The sequence below is a fragment of the Phoxinus phoxinus genome (assembly GCF_949152265.1).
Source record: "Phoxinus phoxinus genome assembly, chromosome: 1".
In the NCBI taxonomy this organism is placed as follows: Eukaryota; Metazoa; Chordata; class Actinopteri; order Cypriniformes; family Leuciscidae; genus Phoxinus; species Phoxinus phoxinus.
Window position 1 is genome coordinate 44,351,145 of NC_136876.1, and position 19,850 is coordinate 44,370,994.

At 38.6% G+C, this 19,850-nt stretch overlaps 1 protein-coding gene across 5 annotated transcripts in view; it reads right to left on the minus strand.

Annotated features, from left to right (window-relative positions):
* LOC306995103 (uncharacterized protein) overlaps positions 1-19,850 on the minus strand; it is a 46,931-nt gene that overhangs the window by 12,197 nt on the left and 14,884 nt on the right. For all 5 annotated transcript variants that reach the window (XM_079606363.1, XM_079606362.1, XM_079606366.1 and 2 more), the window contains 2 exons: positions 6,489-6,915; positions 1,426-1,525 (listed from right to left, as the gene is read on the minus strand). In XM_079606363.1, coding sequence (XP_079462489.1) covers positions 1,426-1,525; positions 6,489-6,915 — 527 coding nt within the window. The remainder of the gene's footprint in view (positions 1-1,425; positions 1,526-6,488; positions 6,916-19,850) is intronic.

A 19,850-nucleotide genomic window follows, 5' to 3' on the forward strand; every position in this document is an offset into this window, starting at 1 on the left:
TGAGCTAACATGAACCAACAATGAACAGTACTTTTATTAATTAACATTAGCGAAGAATATTAATAAACACTAATTAACAGATTAACAAATATATTGCTCATTGCTACATTACAACATTAACTAATGGGACCTTATTGTAAACAATAACTAATAATAGTTGCAACAATAATAATAATAATAATAACTACTACTATTACTATTATTAATAATAAAATAACACCTATTATTATTATTACTATTACTACCTTTAATAATAACAATACTGCTAATAATAACTGCTATTATTATTACCATTAACAATAACAACAACAACAACAACTAATATTATTATTATTACCACCATTATTAACAACAACAATTATACTAACAAACTACAATAACTCTAAATAAATAAATACCATTATTATTGTTACAATTAATAATAATATAACCTAATATTATTACCATATTATTACCAAGTTTATTATTAGTAGTAGTAGTAGTATGACTTCACAGAAGCAGAGTTATGGCCAAGATCTGATACATATGCCTACTATTATTAATAATATTCTGTGTTTTGTGAATAGAACTTAATTTATAGTTTTTAATTTTGTTTTTACTTCTTCATTATAATATATAGGCCTGTGCTGATGTGGTTTGAAAACCTTTGGTCAAGGTCGTAAGAAAAAAAAAAAAATCTCCAGGGTTAGAAAATATCGTCCCTGAAACTCAAGTGATGAAACCTGACACGAGTCCTTTACTGAGTCCTCTAAAATATGCACACGTCGTTGCATATTCATAAACACCCGAAAAATTCAACACTGCCGAGTCATTCGCACTAAAAAGTGTCATTCTGCATACTTCAGAGAGGATGCTTCACATACACACTACAAATGCTGATGGATTCAAGCATTTCTATATATATATATGTGTGACCCTGGATCACAAAACCAGTCACATGACGCACGGGTATATTTGTGGCAATAGCCAACAATACATTGTATGGGTCAAAATTATTGATTTTTCTTTTATGCCAAAAATCATTAGGATAATTAGTAAAGATCATGTTCCGTGGAGATATTTTGCAAATTCCCTACCGTAAATATATACAACATGTATTTTTGTGAGTGGGTGCAGCACAATCGTGAACATAAATGTTCAACTTTAAAGGAGATTTTCTCAATGTTTAGATTTTTTTGCACCCTCAGATTCCAGATTTTCAATAGTTGTATCTCGACCAAATATTGTCCTATCCTAACAAACCACACATCAATGTAAAGCTTATTTATTCAGCTTCCATGTGGTGTATAAATCTCAATTTCACAAAATTGACCCATGTGACTGGTTTTTGTGGTCCAGGGTCACGTACGAAGTACAAAAGAGTGAAATGTTGGTGTGAGATGCTGTTGTTTCTGTGGATGGATCGAGTGCGTTGGAAATACTGACCTCTGCTCCTCTTCTATCTCTTCATTGGTCATTCTCTTCTCAAACTTGGCGGTCTTGTTGGCGGTCTCGTCCTCGTCTGCCACTAAAGCAGATGCAACATCTAAAGGAGATATAGACAAATAAGAGGAGAAAACTAAAAGTGAGTGATGTTTTTTTTTTAAGAAAGCTGCTTTTAACTGAACAAAAATACATTAAAAACAGTAATATTGTGAAATTTTATTTTTTAAATAACTGGTTTCTATTTTAATATAGCCTATGTTCAAATGTAATACATTCCTGTGATTAAAGCTGAATTTTCAGCATCATTATTTACTCCAGTCTTCAGTGTCACATGATCCTTCAGAAATCATTAAAATATGATGATTTGATGCTCAAGAAACATTTCTGATGATTATGCAATGCTGAAAACAGTTGTGCTGCTCAATATTTCTGTGGAAACCATGATATATATTTTTTTAAAGATTCTCCGATAAATAGAAAGATTAAAAGAACAGCATTTATTAGAAATAGACATCTTTTGGTGACCATGTAAAAGTATCTACTGTCACTTTACTGCATCCTTGCTAAATAAAAGTACTAAAGAGGACCTATTATGCTCTTTTTCAAAGCCTTTTTTTTAAGTATGTGTCTGTTCTCCACTAGAACAGGTTTTCATGCTTGAATGTACAAAAAACACATTATTTTCCTCATATTCTCCATAGTTGCAGCTCCTCTCTTCCCGGTCTGTCAGTAACACTCTGTTTAGTTCCTGTCTCTATGAAGCCCCTCCTTCTGAAAAGCACACTGTGCTCTGATTGGTCGGCTGGATCAGTGTGTTGTGATTGGCCAACTGCTTCAAGCCTGTTTGGGAAATGTCCCGCCCCTTACCATAACCATGAGTTTTAACACTATTAACTAACTCACTCAACCAGGCCCCGCCCCTTTATTTTGCGTATGCCTTGGGCGGGAATTATTTAAATGAGGGATATTGAGACATGTTCGTTCCCGGAAGATTTAAGCACCTTTCAATGGCTTTCAAGTGCTTCACATTTTAATATTAATGTAATTTTTAATGTGATTTGTAAAACTAAAAGTTTAAAGATAGGAAAACTAACTAACACTAACTAAAACTTCATGGCAAACAAACACTTATTTAAAAAGACATGAAATTACCACTATAACCAGTAGATGACAGCAGAGGAGCACTTAATTGACTTGTTAGCCATTTCCACTCCCTAATATATGAAAAACAAATAGGAAGTCACAAAAACACTAAAACTTTAAATTGTGACTAAATTACGCCTAAAGCAAGCGCTCATTTTATAATCACTAAAGCTGTCGGTCAGAAGTGCGTTTCCCAAAAACATCGTTACTGGTCGCAAGTTCCGTCGTTATCCGCATAGTTCAACGAGTCGTGTTTCCCGAAAAACATAGTTCTAACGAACATTCGCAAACAGCTTCGCAACGTTATTTGTACACGCTGTGACTATACAAATCACAACATGTAAATGGAAAAATGTTGGTGTTATTTTGTCACTTATTGGGAGCAGTACGCTAGCTGGAGCCATTTACCTCCAGTGTTTGTGCTAAGCTAGGCTAGCGGTGGGTGCGTCAGACAGAGTTACGGGAAGCACGGAGGTGAGAAGGGTATGGACATATCTAACTCTGGGGGATACGTGAATAAGTCCCAAAAAGTCGGCGTGTTTTGTTCCTTTAATTAAAGTTAATTTAATTTAATCTCAATTCAAGCTCAGTGCTTTACTGTTAAATGTTCAATTAACAAACATGCAATATTATTGGTAACTGCACTCATCAATGCAAAACAATAGTCATTTTATGATTAAATTAACAATGATTTTTTTTAAAACAGCGCCCCATCTGTAACAGTTAGTGGCACTGGTGCTACTGCTCTCACGTGTTCATCTGAAGCGTTTCAGGGAGTTCAGAAACAGTGCGCACTGATATAGAGAAGACCAAACTCATGCTGTTTTCATGCTCACACAGCAACATTACACACTAAAAGTTGAACACGGGGGGAAAAAAGCAGAATAGGTCCCCTTAACATCATAACCTTACTGACTCTGTCTCCTGTCTAAGTGAGCTAAAGAGAGGACCACACTTGATCTGTATGCAAATGGCTGGTGTTAAAAGTATCAGACAACAAGACAGGAAGGGTAGAAACTCTTACGTGACACGGTTCTTACGTGTGTCCGGTTCCTAACCCAGATTATCAACCTACAGGCCTAATCCACTTGCAGGCCTGTCAAGTTATTGGCGCTGGCAGCTAGGAAGTCTTTAAATTGATTCGAGGATGAAGGTTGTTCTTGACGGCTGAAGCCCGTTTCACACGCACCTCATATCTGCAGTATCTGCTGCTGAAACTGGGTCTGTTGCTGTTATAATTCATAAACTGACTTGCTTTGGCACTGGAAACACTGCTTCCTTTGCGAGCTAGGGTTATATCTGAGAGCAACACCCACTGATGTCTGGATGTAAACACAGCAGAATCCGCAACCTAGAGGCCAATGTACCGCTGGGAGAACAAAGCAAGTGTGTGACCGGGACCCAGTTACACATTGGCGTCAATTTACAGCCGCAGAGCACAAAGAGACAGTGTGTTTGAGTGGGTCGCCCCGTGAGTGTTTATCTCTGCCAGCACTCACAGCCCTGCTCTGAAAACACTCGCTCTCATGGAGTGTAATAAAACATGCTGCTCACGGGCAGACATGACGAGAGGAAAATGAAAGACTGCAGAAAGAAAAAGGATAAATATAAATGCTTTCCCCTCCAGATTAAACATTTCTTAGAGGAAATGGCTCCTTGGTAAAATAGAACGACATCTTATTTAATTAAATTTTCCTCTTTCCAAATTTTCTGGTAACACTTCACAATAAGGTCTTGTTTATTAATGTTAGTTAATGAACTAACAATGAGCAATATAAGTTTTAAAGCATTTGTTAAACTTTGTTATTGTCAGTTAGTAAAAATTGTGTTGTTTATTGTTCATTTTAGTTCACAGTGCATTGACTAATGTTTACAAATGCAACTTTTGATTTTAATAATGCTTCGGTGTTAATAAATTCGGTGTTAGCAGAAATAATGCGTTTAAAAAAAAAATCAGGACAACAAACCAACCAAACCAAACTAAACAAAACCCACAACCGAACCAAAATCCAAAAAGAAGGAAATCAAAATGAATGAAAAACAAAACCTTAGAAAAAAATCCTAAAACTAACTTTAAACTAAACTAAATTAAACCCCCAAACTAAATAAAATCAAAAACTAAACTCAAAAACTAACATTAACCAAAACTAATGCCCCCAAAAAAACACACACACAAAAAACTAACCTCCCAAACAAAACAAAGAAAAAACTAAAGAAAAGAAAAACCCTAAAACTATCCTCAAACAAAACAAAACTAAACCCCCCAAAAAAACAAATAAAAAACAAAACAAAACTAACATCAAACAAAAAACAAAAAAAACTAAAAAAAACTAACATCAAACAAAACCAAACTAAACCCCCAAACAAAACAAATAAAAAACCAGACAAAACTAACATCAAACAAAACAACATAACAAAAAAACAAAAAACAAACCTCAAACAAAACCGAACTGAACCCCCAAACTAACCTCAAACTAAACTAACGCCAATAGCTACAGGAACTATGGAAATGTTCTTCTGGTGTGAAAGCCCCTGTATTTCACCAATGTTAACAAATTAAACCTTATTGTAAAGTATTTTTAAAAGCTATGGCTTATGCAGCTAAATATCGTCCTACACAGATTCAGTGAGAACTGTCAGCAACATTCGATTACACTTTACAGAAGGTGTTCTTGTTACTGTGTAATAAGACACGCAAGCAATATTAATAAGGATTCTGGTTTGGAATAAGGTTAGTTGCAGGTTTGTGCATAACTTACTGATATACCGCTAGCAAGTTCATGTAACATGTTACAAGGACACTGTGGAATCAAGTGTTGTTACCCAGCATACTTTACCGGGTTTCCTGTTCTTGCAAGATGGTGGGATTGTTAGAAAACATTATTTGTATCTAAAAAACGAAGCAAAAACGAACACAAATTTGATATAGAAGAGATTAAGGGTGAACGCTGCCATCCGAACTCTGGTGCGCATCAAACAAGCAGACAGAGACGGCTGAAAAGGTTCGACTGAAATACGAATGCAACACGGACCAAAGCCATCTAAACGAACCAAAAACAGGAGGTGATGTACCATAATAAGATGTGACCGCATTCAGCCCAGACCACAGCATTGTTTTGTCCCGTCGACAAATATAAAAGCAGTTTAATTTGTTTCGTGTCTTTAGGTTTGGTGTTAAAAATGACACATTGAGCGAACCAGGACTAAATGTTTAATTTTCTTTTTTGAACAAAAGATCCAAGAGAAACAAAGTGTGAACACACCCTAAGGGCGTTTACACACCTGAAAGTCCGCACCAAAGTTCATGTTTTGATACATTTTATACATTCGATAAGTTTTGGTTTGGTTTCACACTGCAATTATGCGAGCGCACTAAATAAGTTTGCATGACACACTCGCGTCCTGTAGTCATCATCTATGTGGGCTGCATCTCGACATTGATTGGTTTGTAAACGGACGTGCGTCTGACGTCAGCGTGTTGTCAAATCGGCGGGTAACTTTGACAACAATGAATGAACAGACGCATATCGTTGCCACTATACTGTTATTATTGCGGCATTACTACCTGCAGCACAAACTATTCTCGAAGCTAGTTAAAAATTCGCCAAATGAACGTCCTCGTTGTGCGAACATTTTATCGTCGCCGGCAGGAAAGGAGGAGAAGACTGCAAGCAATCCTGCGGGAACCACCGAAACTTCCTGTAAATGCTCTGAAAGTCCGAACCATACAGAAAATGCTTTCACACTAGAAACAAACCAAACCTTTGGTCAGTTTGATCCGAGACTACCTCTTTTTGTCGAACCACCGTGGTCTGGGGGAGGTTTCACACCTGTAATTTTTAATTCGGATCAAACGGAAAAGTCAGAAAATCCAAACAAGGTAGATGTGAAAGGGCCCTAAGAGTACTGATGCATCATACCGTTATTCTCTAGGACCTCTGGAAGGGATTCGACCGCTGGTGAGCTCTCGGGGACGGGCACAGATGCTGCTTCGGGGGCGGGTGCGGATGGAGGCTCTGGGACGGGCGCTGGTTTAGGGGTTGGCACAGAAACAGGTTTTGAGCTGAGCGCAGACGGTTTTTCTGGGGCAGGCACTGGTATTGGTTCAGGGGTGGGTTCAGATGCTGGTTCAGGGACGGGCACCTCTGGGACAGGTTCAGGCACTGGTTCTGGGACAGACTCCTTTACTGGCTCTTCTACTGGTGCGGCCACTGGTTCTGGTGACTTGGTGGGAATCTGCTCAGGCACTGGCTCTTGCACTGGGACGGGCTCCTGCACTGGGACGGGCTCTTCCACAGGTGCGGACTCTACGACTGCTTTGGATACAGGCTCAGGCTCTGGAGCTGCCTGTAGAAATCAGAAGGAGAGCAATATAATAATAGTCATTTTATCTCATTTATATGCATCAGTGTCAAACACCGCTGATAATGCAGTAAATTTAAAGCTACACTGTGTAGGATTTTCTCTTATCTAGCGGTGAAATTGTATATGACTACCAACTGAATATTACTTTCCAGCCCCTCCCATCCCGAGGGCGTTTTAACTCCTAAGGTGGCCGTATTATTTCAAATCTGCCGCCAGTCGTGAGTAATCTCCCGCTCGCATTCGTCACTGTGCCACTGAGTGTTAAAACGCGAAAGGCGAAGCTTGAATTTCCAGGTATGTCCCTCTTTGGCTAATGTATTTTCAAGATGGAGGCGCAACATGGCTTCCGCCGTTCGAGCGACTCGCTCGTGTGTATTATAAATGGAAGATTCTACGCGTACGAGAATACTTGATTAGTGTAATGAGCACATATAATTTTGAAAGAACAAAGTGTTTTTTGCTAAGGAACAACTTAAATTACACAGTGTAGCTTTAAGGTATTAGGGCTGCACGATTAATCAAAATTAAACCGGACACGATTTTGCAAAGGCTGCGTTTTTTTATTAACAGTTTGTCAGTGAGGTACGGCTCTGTGATAAGTAGTAAATGCTGCTCCTGAAAGCCAGAGGGCGCCTTCACGCAGACACGCCAAATATGCCCCACCGCAGAAGTACGATAACGCACATCATTCCAGTAAATCTCTATTGGCATCATACTATCTGTCGCTGAACAAACAGAAGATTGAAACGCTTTGATTGGTTAAACAAGACTAATAAACACACGATTACGACAATATGAGTTCTTCAGGCCATCTTGGGTATTTTCATGATAATAAAGTACATTTATACTTCATTGCTAATCGACATAGCCTTTACCACTGTATCGAATACTAAATAATATGTTGTATGCCTTATTCTGTGTAAGAAGCCACATCATCTCACATAAGGATCCTCAACTGTCGTTATGAAATGAGTTGAGGAAAAACGTGTTATTAAAAGTTGTCTTTTGTTGGACAAGAGGTTTGGAAAGTCATGTTTGAAAATAGTTTTTTCAAATGCGACTCAAACTCGCAGCGCTTTCAGATAGAGCAGCCAGGGCCGGATTAAGAGTTCAGAGGCCCCTGGGCACAATGACCTGGGCACAATGACCCCCCCCCCCCCCACACACACACACACACACACAAATGAAATAAACAGTGCTTTATTTTTTCAGCTACAGTATGAGTATTTAACAGCATTGAAGAAAGTCATTAAATGATATGAAATATGAAAATAAAACACAACATAGACTTCACTGTATAAATTGTACATTGATTCTTATTAAAGCTACTATTAAAGCTCTCAGTCAAGAGTGAGGGATTTGCTCTTTGTATTTTGTTGTTTTATTAACAGGGATAGTTCTCCAAAATGTTTTAATTGTCATCATTTAGCCTACTCTCTGTCTCAAGCCGTTTCAAACCCGAATAAGTCTCCCTTTTCTGTTGAAAATAAAAGCTATTTGGAAGAATGTGGGTAACCAAACAGTTGATGTACCCCAGTGACTTCCATAATCGTTTTTTTCCTACTATGGTCAATGGGGACCAGCAACCGCCCGGTTAGCCACACTCCTAAAAACATCTTCTTTTGTGTTCAGCACAAGAAAGAAATGAATACATGTATGGAACAACATTAGAGTGAGTGAGTAAATAATTACATTACTTTAAGGACAAGCGGCAGCATGTTTACTATTAGGGCTACTGTCTCTTTAAGATCTGCCCGCAACGAGTCTAATATACACACATTTGACAATCAGATTTGACAATCAGACAATCAGGCGCCAGAACTGCAAACTGATAGAATGCACGATCCTACGATATTTCTTCAAAAGCAGATCGTGGAGACATTTTAATCGTCCACGATCAAAAATCGTGATATCGCACACCCCTAATCTAACATAATATTTGACGGTGCCCAGGGCCCCTTAGATGTCCTGGGCCCCTGGGCAACTGCCCAGTTGCCGTAATGGTTAATCCGGCCCTGAGAGCAGCATTTACTGCTGATGACAGAGCCGTACGTCACTGACAAGCTGCACATAAAAAAATAAAAACACTTTGCGATTTCATAATCACAATAAGCTAAATCAGTTTAAGCCTGATTTCAGGTCAATTCCGATTAGTCGTGCAGCCCTATAAGGTATGTTCATTCATTAATTATTGAGATACATTTTTTTTTAAATTATTTCTACTGTATGTAGAAAAATGTATGTTTATTATGTGGGACACTCATGATTAGCTTGTCTTCTAATGCAAAACTTCATGAAGTTACTTCATGTAAGTAGAAATAATATATATATATATATATATATATATAAAAAATTACAATTACAACAAACCAACCATACTAAACTAAACCAAAAAACAAACAAACAAAATAACCCCAAACAGAACTAAAAATGAATCCAAACAAAAACCCAAACAAAAATCAAAACAAAAACCCCAAAACAAAAATGAACCTCAAATTAAAAGTATTCAGAACAAAACCCTAAAAAGCCAAAAAAAAAAACACAAAACATAACTAAACCCCAAACAAAACGAATTAAAACAAAATGGCAAAACACCCCCCCCCCTTCAAAAAACTGAACCACAAACAAAAACAATAACCCAAAAGAAAGCCAAACAAAATAAACAACTTTAATAAAAGCCCCCCCCCCCCCCAAAAAAAAAAAGATTTTGAAAAAAGCCAAACCACAAAACATAACTAAACCACAAACAAAACTGAACCTCCAGACAAAATTAACAAAAAAAAACTAAATAAAATAAACCTCCCTCCAAAAAACTAAACCCAAACAAAACAAAACCCTAAACAAAACTAAACCCAAACAAAACTAAACCCTAAACAAAACCCAAACAAAACCAAACCCAAACAAAACCCTAAAGAAAACAAAACCCTAAACAAAACAAAACCCTAAACAAAACTAAACCCTAAACAAAACTAAACCCTAAACAAAACTAAACCCTAAACAAAACAGAAAGAAAGCCAAACAAACCCCAAAACTTTACTCTGAGTTTCTGTAGAAAATATATGTTTGTTTATGATGTAGAACATTTAAAAGGCACAGGATTAGCTTGTCTTTTATTTCATGTTAGCAGAAAGAATTTTTATTTTATTTTTTTAAACACGACAACATGCAAGTTATAAACATCCCATCCATACATTGGATGCAGAATACTTCACAACTTTGAAGCGACTGAATTCAAACATTGATCTCTCTGTAGCCAACAGCGCTGAGGGTTTTAGGGCATCTGTGTGACAGCTGTCATCTGCAGCCGCTCCAGCCGGGACATGCACCTGCTGTCCATGACAAGGCTTGTCCAAACACACAGCACTGCTTCTGCTGGCCATGGGTGCTCTTAACGCAACCACTTACTGTACACAAACCCAGCAAGAAACAGCGGTACAAGCCCTCCAACTACCAAAGGACTTCTTGACCATTCACAATGGTTAGGGATTGAAGATTTGAGGGAGTGATGGATTTCATATGCAATACAAGTGAGCTCTGGAAATATTAGTTTATTAATCCTTTTAGTAGCCAGACCGTATTTGTATATTTTTTGCTCTTTTCCGGTTTAATCATAATACATGTTGCTGAAATGTGGCTGAAAGCATAATCAAAGCATACATTTTAATAAGTGAACATTCAAGGCTGCTAAAAATTCTTAAGTGTGGACATACAGCATGTCACAGAACACAGTGGCGTCGCTAGTTTTTCTGGGGCAACTAACATTTGTCACAAAACCAGTCGCACGGGTATATTTGTGGCAATAGCCAACAATACATTGTATGGGTCAAAATTATCGATTTTTCTTTTATGCCAAAAATCATTAGGATATTAAGTAAAGATCATGTTCCATGAAGATATTTTGTAAATTTCCTACAGTAAATATATAAAATATTTATTTTTGTGAGTGGATGCAGCACAATCGTGAACATAAATGTTCAACTTTAAAGGAGATTTTCTCAATGTTTTTTGCACCCTCAGATTCCATATTTTCATATAGTTGTATCTCGGCCAAATATTGTCATATCCTAACAAACCATACATCAATGGAAAGCTTATTTTGGAGCTTATTCAGCTTTCAGATGACCCAAAAATTGACCCCTGTGACTGGTTTTGTGTTCCAGGGACATTTCATTTGGCCCCCTTGGTAGAAATCGCAGAATCACAGACTCAGTCCCACTTTTTTCCCAACTAGCAACGCCGAGGCACACACCTACTTATGTTAATCAAACTTACTAAGGATTTGAAACCCATACTAATACTACCATATACTCAGTAACATGGCCTTAATCGTACCGCAGGACCATTTTACACCATAGAAGAGCAAAGTGGATACTGGATTGAATTGGAGTCTGTAGGGATTAAGGTTATCCAGAGAGGTTAAATTTAGGATTAACTGTAGATTTGTGCCATTATTAGATTAGGTGATTCAGAATGTCAACAACAAGCTGGTGAAAGGGAATGACGAGAAGATTGAAAGTAATACTGACAGAGCGTAAAGAAAAAATAAATTAGTAGCGTTACCCCATTCAAAACTTGCATTCCTGATGTTTAGGTTATTTGGGTGGTTGCCTAATAGGCCTTGCTGTAAATTTGCTGAGGCATTCTGAATGATGCAATGCGGTTGCTAGGGACCTCTGAGTGGTTGCAAGGGCATTGTTATGCAATTGCAAAAATATTCTGAGTTGTCATTAGTGTTGCCATTCAGTCGCTACGGTATTCTGAGTGGTTGCCAGAGTGTTGCTATGCATTGTTACGTTATTTTGAGTGGTCGGTAGAGCTGCTGCACAGTTGCTAGGCTGTTCTGAGTGGTTGCCAGGGTGTTGCATATGCATTGTTAAGGTATTCTGAGTTAAGGTATTCTAGCAACACCATGCTGTTGCTAGGGTGTTCTGAGTGATTTCCAGGGTGTTGCTATGGATTAAGTTATCTTGAGTGGTCAATAGTGCTGCTGAACAGCTGATAGGGTGTTTTGAGTGGTTGCCAGGGTGTTGTTATGCATTGCGTTATTTTGAGTGGTTGATAGTGCTGCTGCTCAGTTTCTAGGCTGTTTTGAGTTGTTGCCAGGGTGTTGCTATGCATTAAGGTATTTCGAGTGGTTGATAGTGCTGCTGCACAGTTGCTAGTGTGTTTTGAGTGGTTGCCAGGGTGTTGCTATGCATTAAGCTATTTTGAGTGGTTGATAGTGCTGCTGCTCAGTTTCTAGGCTGTTTTGAGTGGTTGCCAGGGTGTTGCTATGCATTAAGGTATTTTGAGTGGTTGATAGTGTGGCTGCTGATCAGTTTCTAGGCTGTTTTGAGTGGTTGCCAGGGTGTTGCTATGCATTAAGGTATTTTGAGTGGTTGATAGTGTGGCTGCTGATCAGTTTCTAGGCTGTTTTGAGTGGTTGCCAGGGTGTTGCTATGGATTAAGGTATTTTGAGTGGTTGATAGTGTGGCTGCTGATCAGTTTCTAGGCTGTTTTGAGTGGTTGCCAGGGTGTTGCTATGCATTAAGGTATTTTGAGTGGTTGATAGTGTGGCTGCTGATCAGTTTCTAGGCTGTTTTGAGTGGTTGCCAGGGTGTTGCTATGCATTAAGGTATTTTGAGTGGTTGATAGTGTGGCTGCTGATCAGTTTCTAGGCTGTTTTGAGTGGTTGCCGGGGTGTTGCTATGGATTAAGGTATTTTGAGTGGTTGATAGTGCTGCTGCTCAGTTTCTAGGATGTTTTGAGTGGTTGCCAGGGTGTTGCTATGCATTAAGGTGTTTTGAGTGGTTGATAGTGCTGCTGCACAGTTGCTAGTTACTTTTGAGTGGTTTCCAGGGTGTTTCTATGCATTTATTGCTAAGGTATTCTGAGGTGTTAGTGTGTCCATGCAGTTGCTATAACTTCTGAATGGTTGCCATGCTAAGGTAGTCTGCAGTTGCTAGGGTGAAATGAGGGTTCAGTTGCCAAGTCTCTGGTATTATGGCCAACAGATATGGCTCAGGCCCCTCCTTCAATTCAAGCCTAAGGGATTGTTTTGTGCATTTTATTGTCCACCAAATGAAAATAATGAATTGCTAAACATAACAAGACAGCTGCTACCAGAATAGCAACTCAATTCCCTCCCTGAAACCAAACTTTATCTCTATCAGAATCTTGGCGTCCGCTGAACACCAGCAGATGTGCATTCCATCTCGCACAAACTTATTTCTGATGTGAGAGGTTAAACCCTCAAATCCCACTGACAAACTGCTGAAATAGTGATCTTCTAGTCTGCTACCAGATTCCAGAGCAGAGAAATTAGTCAAATGCACAGAGCACAGCAGAGTCAAATCCAAAAGGCCAGTAATTAAACTATCAAATTCACAGATTTTTAACCTGTTTGTATCGCTACAATGTTGGTAGTATATGTAAATGAACAGTGTTTACTCTTTCTGTGTTACCTGGAGAGATAAATGCATGTTCATTCAACAAAAGGAAAGACAAACAACCCCTTTTCTCTGTTTTCTCTAGTTCGGTATCTCCAATTTCAAAATATTTCTGACAGCCAAGTTTTATTGAAAACCCATTTTGTGCTGGCTTGTTTCAACCCATGTTTGGGTCAAATATGGACAAACCCAACCATTGGTTTAAATTAACCTAAATTCTAGGTTACTTAAAACCAACGGTTGGGTTAGCCCATATTTTGTGTAAAAAGTGTTTACTTTTTTTCATTATTTACTTTCCCAAATGTCAATGAAAACACGAAATATAGGGACGAACCCAACCGTTGGTTTAAATTAACCTAGAATCTAAGTTAATGAAAACCAATGGTTGGGTTTGTCCAAATTTGACCCAAACATGAGTTGAAACAACCCAGCATTTTTAATGAGAGTGTGATAAAGTGTGAAATCCACCTTTGAAAACACATTTTAGTGCGTTTTTTCTTTTAAATGGTGGGATCCTGAAGCAATTAGGCACGAGAAGCTAATAATAAATCCGCCAAATGATATAGTTCATTAGACTAACAGTAGACTGTGTATGGTTGACAAGCAACGTAGGAACTTGGCACACTGATAGGACCATTCCAGGTTCAAGCTAAGCTTAAGACATGCTGTTGATCACCACAGAAATCAAGCTTCAACAAACAATGCTTAAAGTCTATGGATAAACACTGCAATATACAGTTTTAAATTGTTTTTTCCAAAGAAATGGTTGTATTTAAGAGCATAACAAATTCTGACACTAGAGATAACGGAGACTTCGGTTGATGTGAGGTTACACATCTTTATTCCAACATATTTAGAGCCAGAAGAGTTCAGTTTACAAGATGGTATCATCATCTCACAATGTTTTTCTCTTCCTTCAACACCTAAAATAGTCACCTAATGTCCCGAGACGTAAACACTCGAGCGGCGGCCGAGGGAATTAGGGCAGCTTTAGAGGGATTCTTCCTCTTGGCGATGACTGCCAACAGTCCATTAGTCCTGATGCTCTTAGAAAAGCGTGAACCACCTGTGAGGATGTCAGACGGCAAAGGATGTCATCTTAGGCTTAACGGTCATCTCAGATCCTCTGGAAAATGTAGATGTTGCCACTGACCTCCTGCATGGAGGTCAGGGTGAGAATACATGTTTGAGAGATCACCAATACTATATAGTAGGGAAGTATGCGATTTTGGATGCAGCCCCTGTCTTGCCCTTTCAGCCACAAGTGGTGATGTCCCTTAACTAAACAATGGTGCAATGCAGTACAGTATGCTAGTAGGCAGACACTGACTGTACATGACGACTATGGGCCTCGTGAAACAATGACCTTTTTGTAAGAATTCAAAGCAGGGCTAAAGGTTTTGTTGAGAATTCATTTAGTGCGAATGCTTTCCATAAATGAGTGAAACAATGAGAGCTTATTCGAAATGCTTTGGCACACTGCCTAAGTATCATTTGCTTGCTGGCATTATGGAAATAAGGAAGTGAAGATCATCTTTACATGAATAACTGACATTTTAAAGGGTTTATTTTTTTAAGAATATCCTGACAATCTTGCCCATCACTGTGGCTCTCAAATCAAATTAGGCACAATTTGTGTTGCGGTGTCAGTCGGAAACGATGCGTTTTATATATTTTGAGAGATTACCTCTGTATTTGATAGATATGTGACTCAAGGGACAAGTTTTAAAAAAAACATAAAGCCTCTAATAAAACCTCAGGATATGTTTAGGCGAAAAACAGTATGTGACAAAAGTAGTATGTCTGAATTCAAAGTACTCATAAAAGTCCTCGGATGAGCTACTTCTTCGGGCGAGATTCTGAAGTGTGTATACGATTGACTCTTTACTATCCCATGAGGCCACGGGAGAGGATTTGTGAATGGCGGTGAGGCGCTGGGAAATCTGGACGCACTACATTCGCCATGTTGTCATTATCATGTGACCTACATGATAATGACAACATGGCGAATGTAGTACATCCAGATTTCATTCATACTAAACAGGACATACTTTATTGCGGTCATGGAGTAATTGCACTCATATTCATATTCAAAATGAGTACCTACTCAAGAAAGTGTGTGATTTCGGACGCAGCCTGGAACTGTAGATGTGTTCAGAGAAACCTAGTGAGCTTCCTTATTGGCTTCTGTGTCTGGGCCAAAACACGTTGTGCTTGAACACACGTTCTAGTTGGCCGTTGGCTGGTTTGTTCTGTGCCAGCATGACAGCTCGCCATACCAGCAGGTGGCAGTGGTTTGTATTCGCTATTCAAAAAGATAATCCGAAACTAGGACTGCGGATATATAAACCATAGATATACATAATAAAGGCTAGATGTCTCGTCCGCGCTGCTGGCCAATGGAAGTCGATGTCCGCACCTGGCGGCCATCTTGTTACAGTCAGCTCGCTCACTCGTAACATTGTGTTTTAATGGTGCATGTACTTTTTAATTAACCATAACTTGCTCAATTTTCTACCGATTTTCAAACGGGTTGGTTTAAGGGTTTATAAACGTCAGAGACGTAGTTATGACACTGCATACTTATGAATGCCTAATTATAATATAATATATTTCAACATGTTCAAGCATCCAGAATTATAGCTACGTTAATTACGTTTGTAAGAAACCAAACCGTTTGTAAATCCGTCAAGATTTCAGCGAGATAAGAGTATTTGTGTTTGTGCAGATCACTCACCTACAGAAAGCTTGCCTGTGACAAGATGGCCGCTGGTGATGACGTTAGAGACTCCGCCATAAGACATCTAGCCTTTAATATGTATATCTATGATATAAACTATTAGCAAAGCAGCGCTGGCTTGGTTTGCTAAGCTGAACAGCCAATCAGAGTGATCTCTCTCACCAATGGCTCCAGCTCTTATTCAACATGACAAGCCGGCGACAGACGGCTGATGTGATATTGGGCACACAAGTAATGGTGCGTTCCATTTACCAAGGAAGTCGGATGTCAAGAAAAACTCGGAAAACCAAGATGCACAAATCTAGGCAAACCTTTTTTGTGCTTGCTCTTTCAAAATACAAACACACAAAAAAGCGGTATTTTGCACAGATAATGCCGAAGTATCACGTCCACAGATAGAGGTTGGATATTGTGTGCACCACTGAGTTTATTGAGACACAGACAAACAGAAGTGCTGATAAACAATACATTACTACTGTTTGACTGCAGTTGACGCGCTGAGCAGCCATTGGATATTGGATCCTGAAGACGAGTTTGTTGCGGGAGTTTCCCAGTCGCATCTCTGACTTAAGGGGGCGTTTTCAGTTAAAAGTTCCTACTGGGAAATCAGGATTTCCAACTTCAGAGTACAAATGGAACAAACCATAACACATGTGGGATGCTCTACGTAGGAAGCAACTCCACATGCCAGACAAACGGCAATTTTCATGTCTCTTAGCATGTTGCTAAGCTAACGCTGTGATGCTGTAATAAGCAGAAAAGTGCAACGCACGTAGAAATGCTTGGTGAAATAGTCCATTTGAAATATTTACTATTACAATTTATCTATTAGTGATGGGTGGGTTTGTTTTGATACAGTGTTCAGCACATATCAAACTGGCAGTCACATGATTTCAGCAAGCTTCGGAACCATACAGTTTTGAACCTTGGTTTAGTTTGAATTTACATCTACGCATATAGCAGAAGCTTCTAACCAAAGCGAATTAAAAAAAAGAGGAAAAAAAGCAATAAGTCAAAGAGTCAACAATATTTGTAAAATTCAATCCAAGGTTTATTAGACAACTCGATTAGGTCTAGTGAACCTGTCTAACATATGGTTTTAATTGGTTTGTTTTATAATGTAATTCAGTTTGAATTAATTTTAATAAACTTGCATAATAATACAATGGCAGGGACAATAAATTATTTCTATTTGGCCTAATCAGCCAAGTCCTAAGAACACATACAAAAAGTAGGCAAAATAGAAACGATATACTTCATCTTTATTGCCATTTAATGCTTTGCAAATAACATTTAATAGATAACACTTTCATAAAAAAGATTAATGATTGGTTTGTCTGTCCTTATTGCATTTACACCTTTACATTTGCTTTGGCCAGTGAGTGGTGTTTTCAGCACTTTGAAACAGTGAATCGTTTTGCAAAGCAGTTGGTTCAATTGAGGAGATTGTAAAAGCCTTGTTTCTTACAGCAAATTTTGCATAATGCTTCCTATCAATGCTAGATGGAAACTTAGTATCATATTTCATGAGAATATTAAATGTGAATAGTGCCAAATAAAACAATCAACTCCGGACTGTACACGTCAAATGACACTGCACGATTATGGCAAAATAAAGGGTTTAAGTGGTTGTGCTGGTCATTTTCTTGGGTTTCACTTTATTTGGATGGTCCCTTTAACACATTCTGTTGTCTATAAGTAACATTGCCCCTTCATTTCTACTACCTATCATTAAAATGTGTGTGTAGAGCACTAGTAGACTGGTAGGGTTAGGGTTAGAATAAGTTGGCACGTAGTTGCAAAGTTACTTAGTTATTACTCAGTAGAGTATCTGTTGGAGGAGCATCACAATAAAGAGTTTGCATATTAAGCAGACAGTCTACTAATACTTTAATGAGAGTTAGTTGACATGTATTTGCACAGGTACTTATAGTTAACAGAATGTTCAAAAGGGACCATCAAAATAAAGTGTTACCTTTTCTTGTTCTGAATTCAAGACAAGATCCATATTTCAAAGACACTAAAAGTAATTATGAAATTACACATAAAACGTAAATGGCATTTAATGTGACTGCTTTTTTTCCTCCGGATATTACCTTTCATGTAATGTGTAGTACAGTTGTATGTGAATGTAAATGGTCTGCAAAGTTTCAAAGATCTAAGTGCAGATAAAGTGACTCAATGTCTCACCAAAGAAAGAAGCGATTCTGAACGGCCTGAAATGAGTCGCCAGTAATTCAAGTCTTCCTGTTTAAACCTACGTAGGTTTGTAAGAAATTTGCCAGCCTATGGTCTTCATTGGGTGCTCACGAAGAACATCTACTTTGACTCTCAAACACTATAGTTGTAGCTGAGACTGGAAGAGTTTTGTTTTGTTTTGTCGACATGTCGAGAAGACACTGTTTTTTGCACTGCAATAGCAAATCCAATTTGCATGCACTTCCAAAGGATGAGGAGTCAGGCTCAAATTGATATGATAAAAATAACGCCATCTGTACTATTTGTATTACTGTGTATTAAGTGCTGAGGAAGAACTGAAATTTAGATATGTTAATATGATTTTCGTTTACGACACTCGCTGTAAGCGGTAGTCCAATCGCAAGAGATTGAGCAATCTGACCAATGAGAGCAGAGTAGACCAATCCCAACAAACTGGGTCATTTGACCAATCACAACAGACTGGACCATCTGACCAATCACAACAGACTAGGTCATCTGACCAATCAGAGCAGAGTAGACCAATCATCTGACCAATCAGAGCAGAGTAGACCAATTACAACAGATTGGACCATCTGACCAATCACAACCGTCTGGACCATCTTAGAGTAGACCAATCACAACAGACTGGGCCATCTGACCAATCAGAGCAGAGTCGGCTCTCAGAAAGGAGGCTTTTAGAGAGACAATCATTTGCCAAACCATTTCAGACACTTGTGAGAAAAGAGCTGATGATGCTGCAATGTATATTAGGAGAAAACTGAAAAAATTGCTTTTTTTTATCTTTGATGCAGTCAGACCTATTTTAGGAGACTCCAACCTGTAAAATAGCATAATAAATATCATGGCCAAAAAAACATTAACATCTAATACAACCGTGGATTGTCTTATGACACCACATCAACATCAGCAAACCTCATACCTAAAGGAAATAAATCATGACAATGTTTGCATAGATCACTGAATGAGGAAGTTAATGGTAACAAGCTGAAATTCCAAACCAGCAAAGTCAGAGAACAGTCTGACCAATCAGCCGGCAGAATCACAGATTCCTCAGCACACTGCTGTTAGGAGGCTGGCCTGGAGACAGAAACCAAGTGTTGAGGAATGTTCTTGAGCGCTCGCCCTGTTGCAGATGCTTGTGGTCTGCAAATTCAACACTGACGTCTTCAGTTTTAAATAAACCCTTCGGTTCAGCCACTCATTCACACTTTAGACATGTTATGCGTCCAGAAATCCCTCCAAAATGACAGCAATAAGCTTCGAGTTGGAGGACAATTGTTCACTGACTACATCCGGTTGTTGAGTCCTTGTTGGCGGCACCTCAGAGCAGATTGGTACAGCTTTCCTCTTTGAGGTTTTCCCTCTGAATACACATTGCCATGTAAGGAAGGTAAACCACTCTGAACACAGGAAACTTGAGGAGCTGGAAATGTGGGAGAAAGGGCCAGAACAAGAACCGGGCAGAAAGCAATTAATCAGGCACGTGGGATTTAGGTCATATGCTTCACTTTGGATACAAAGTAATTGTC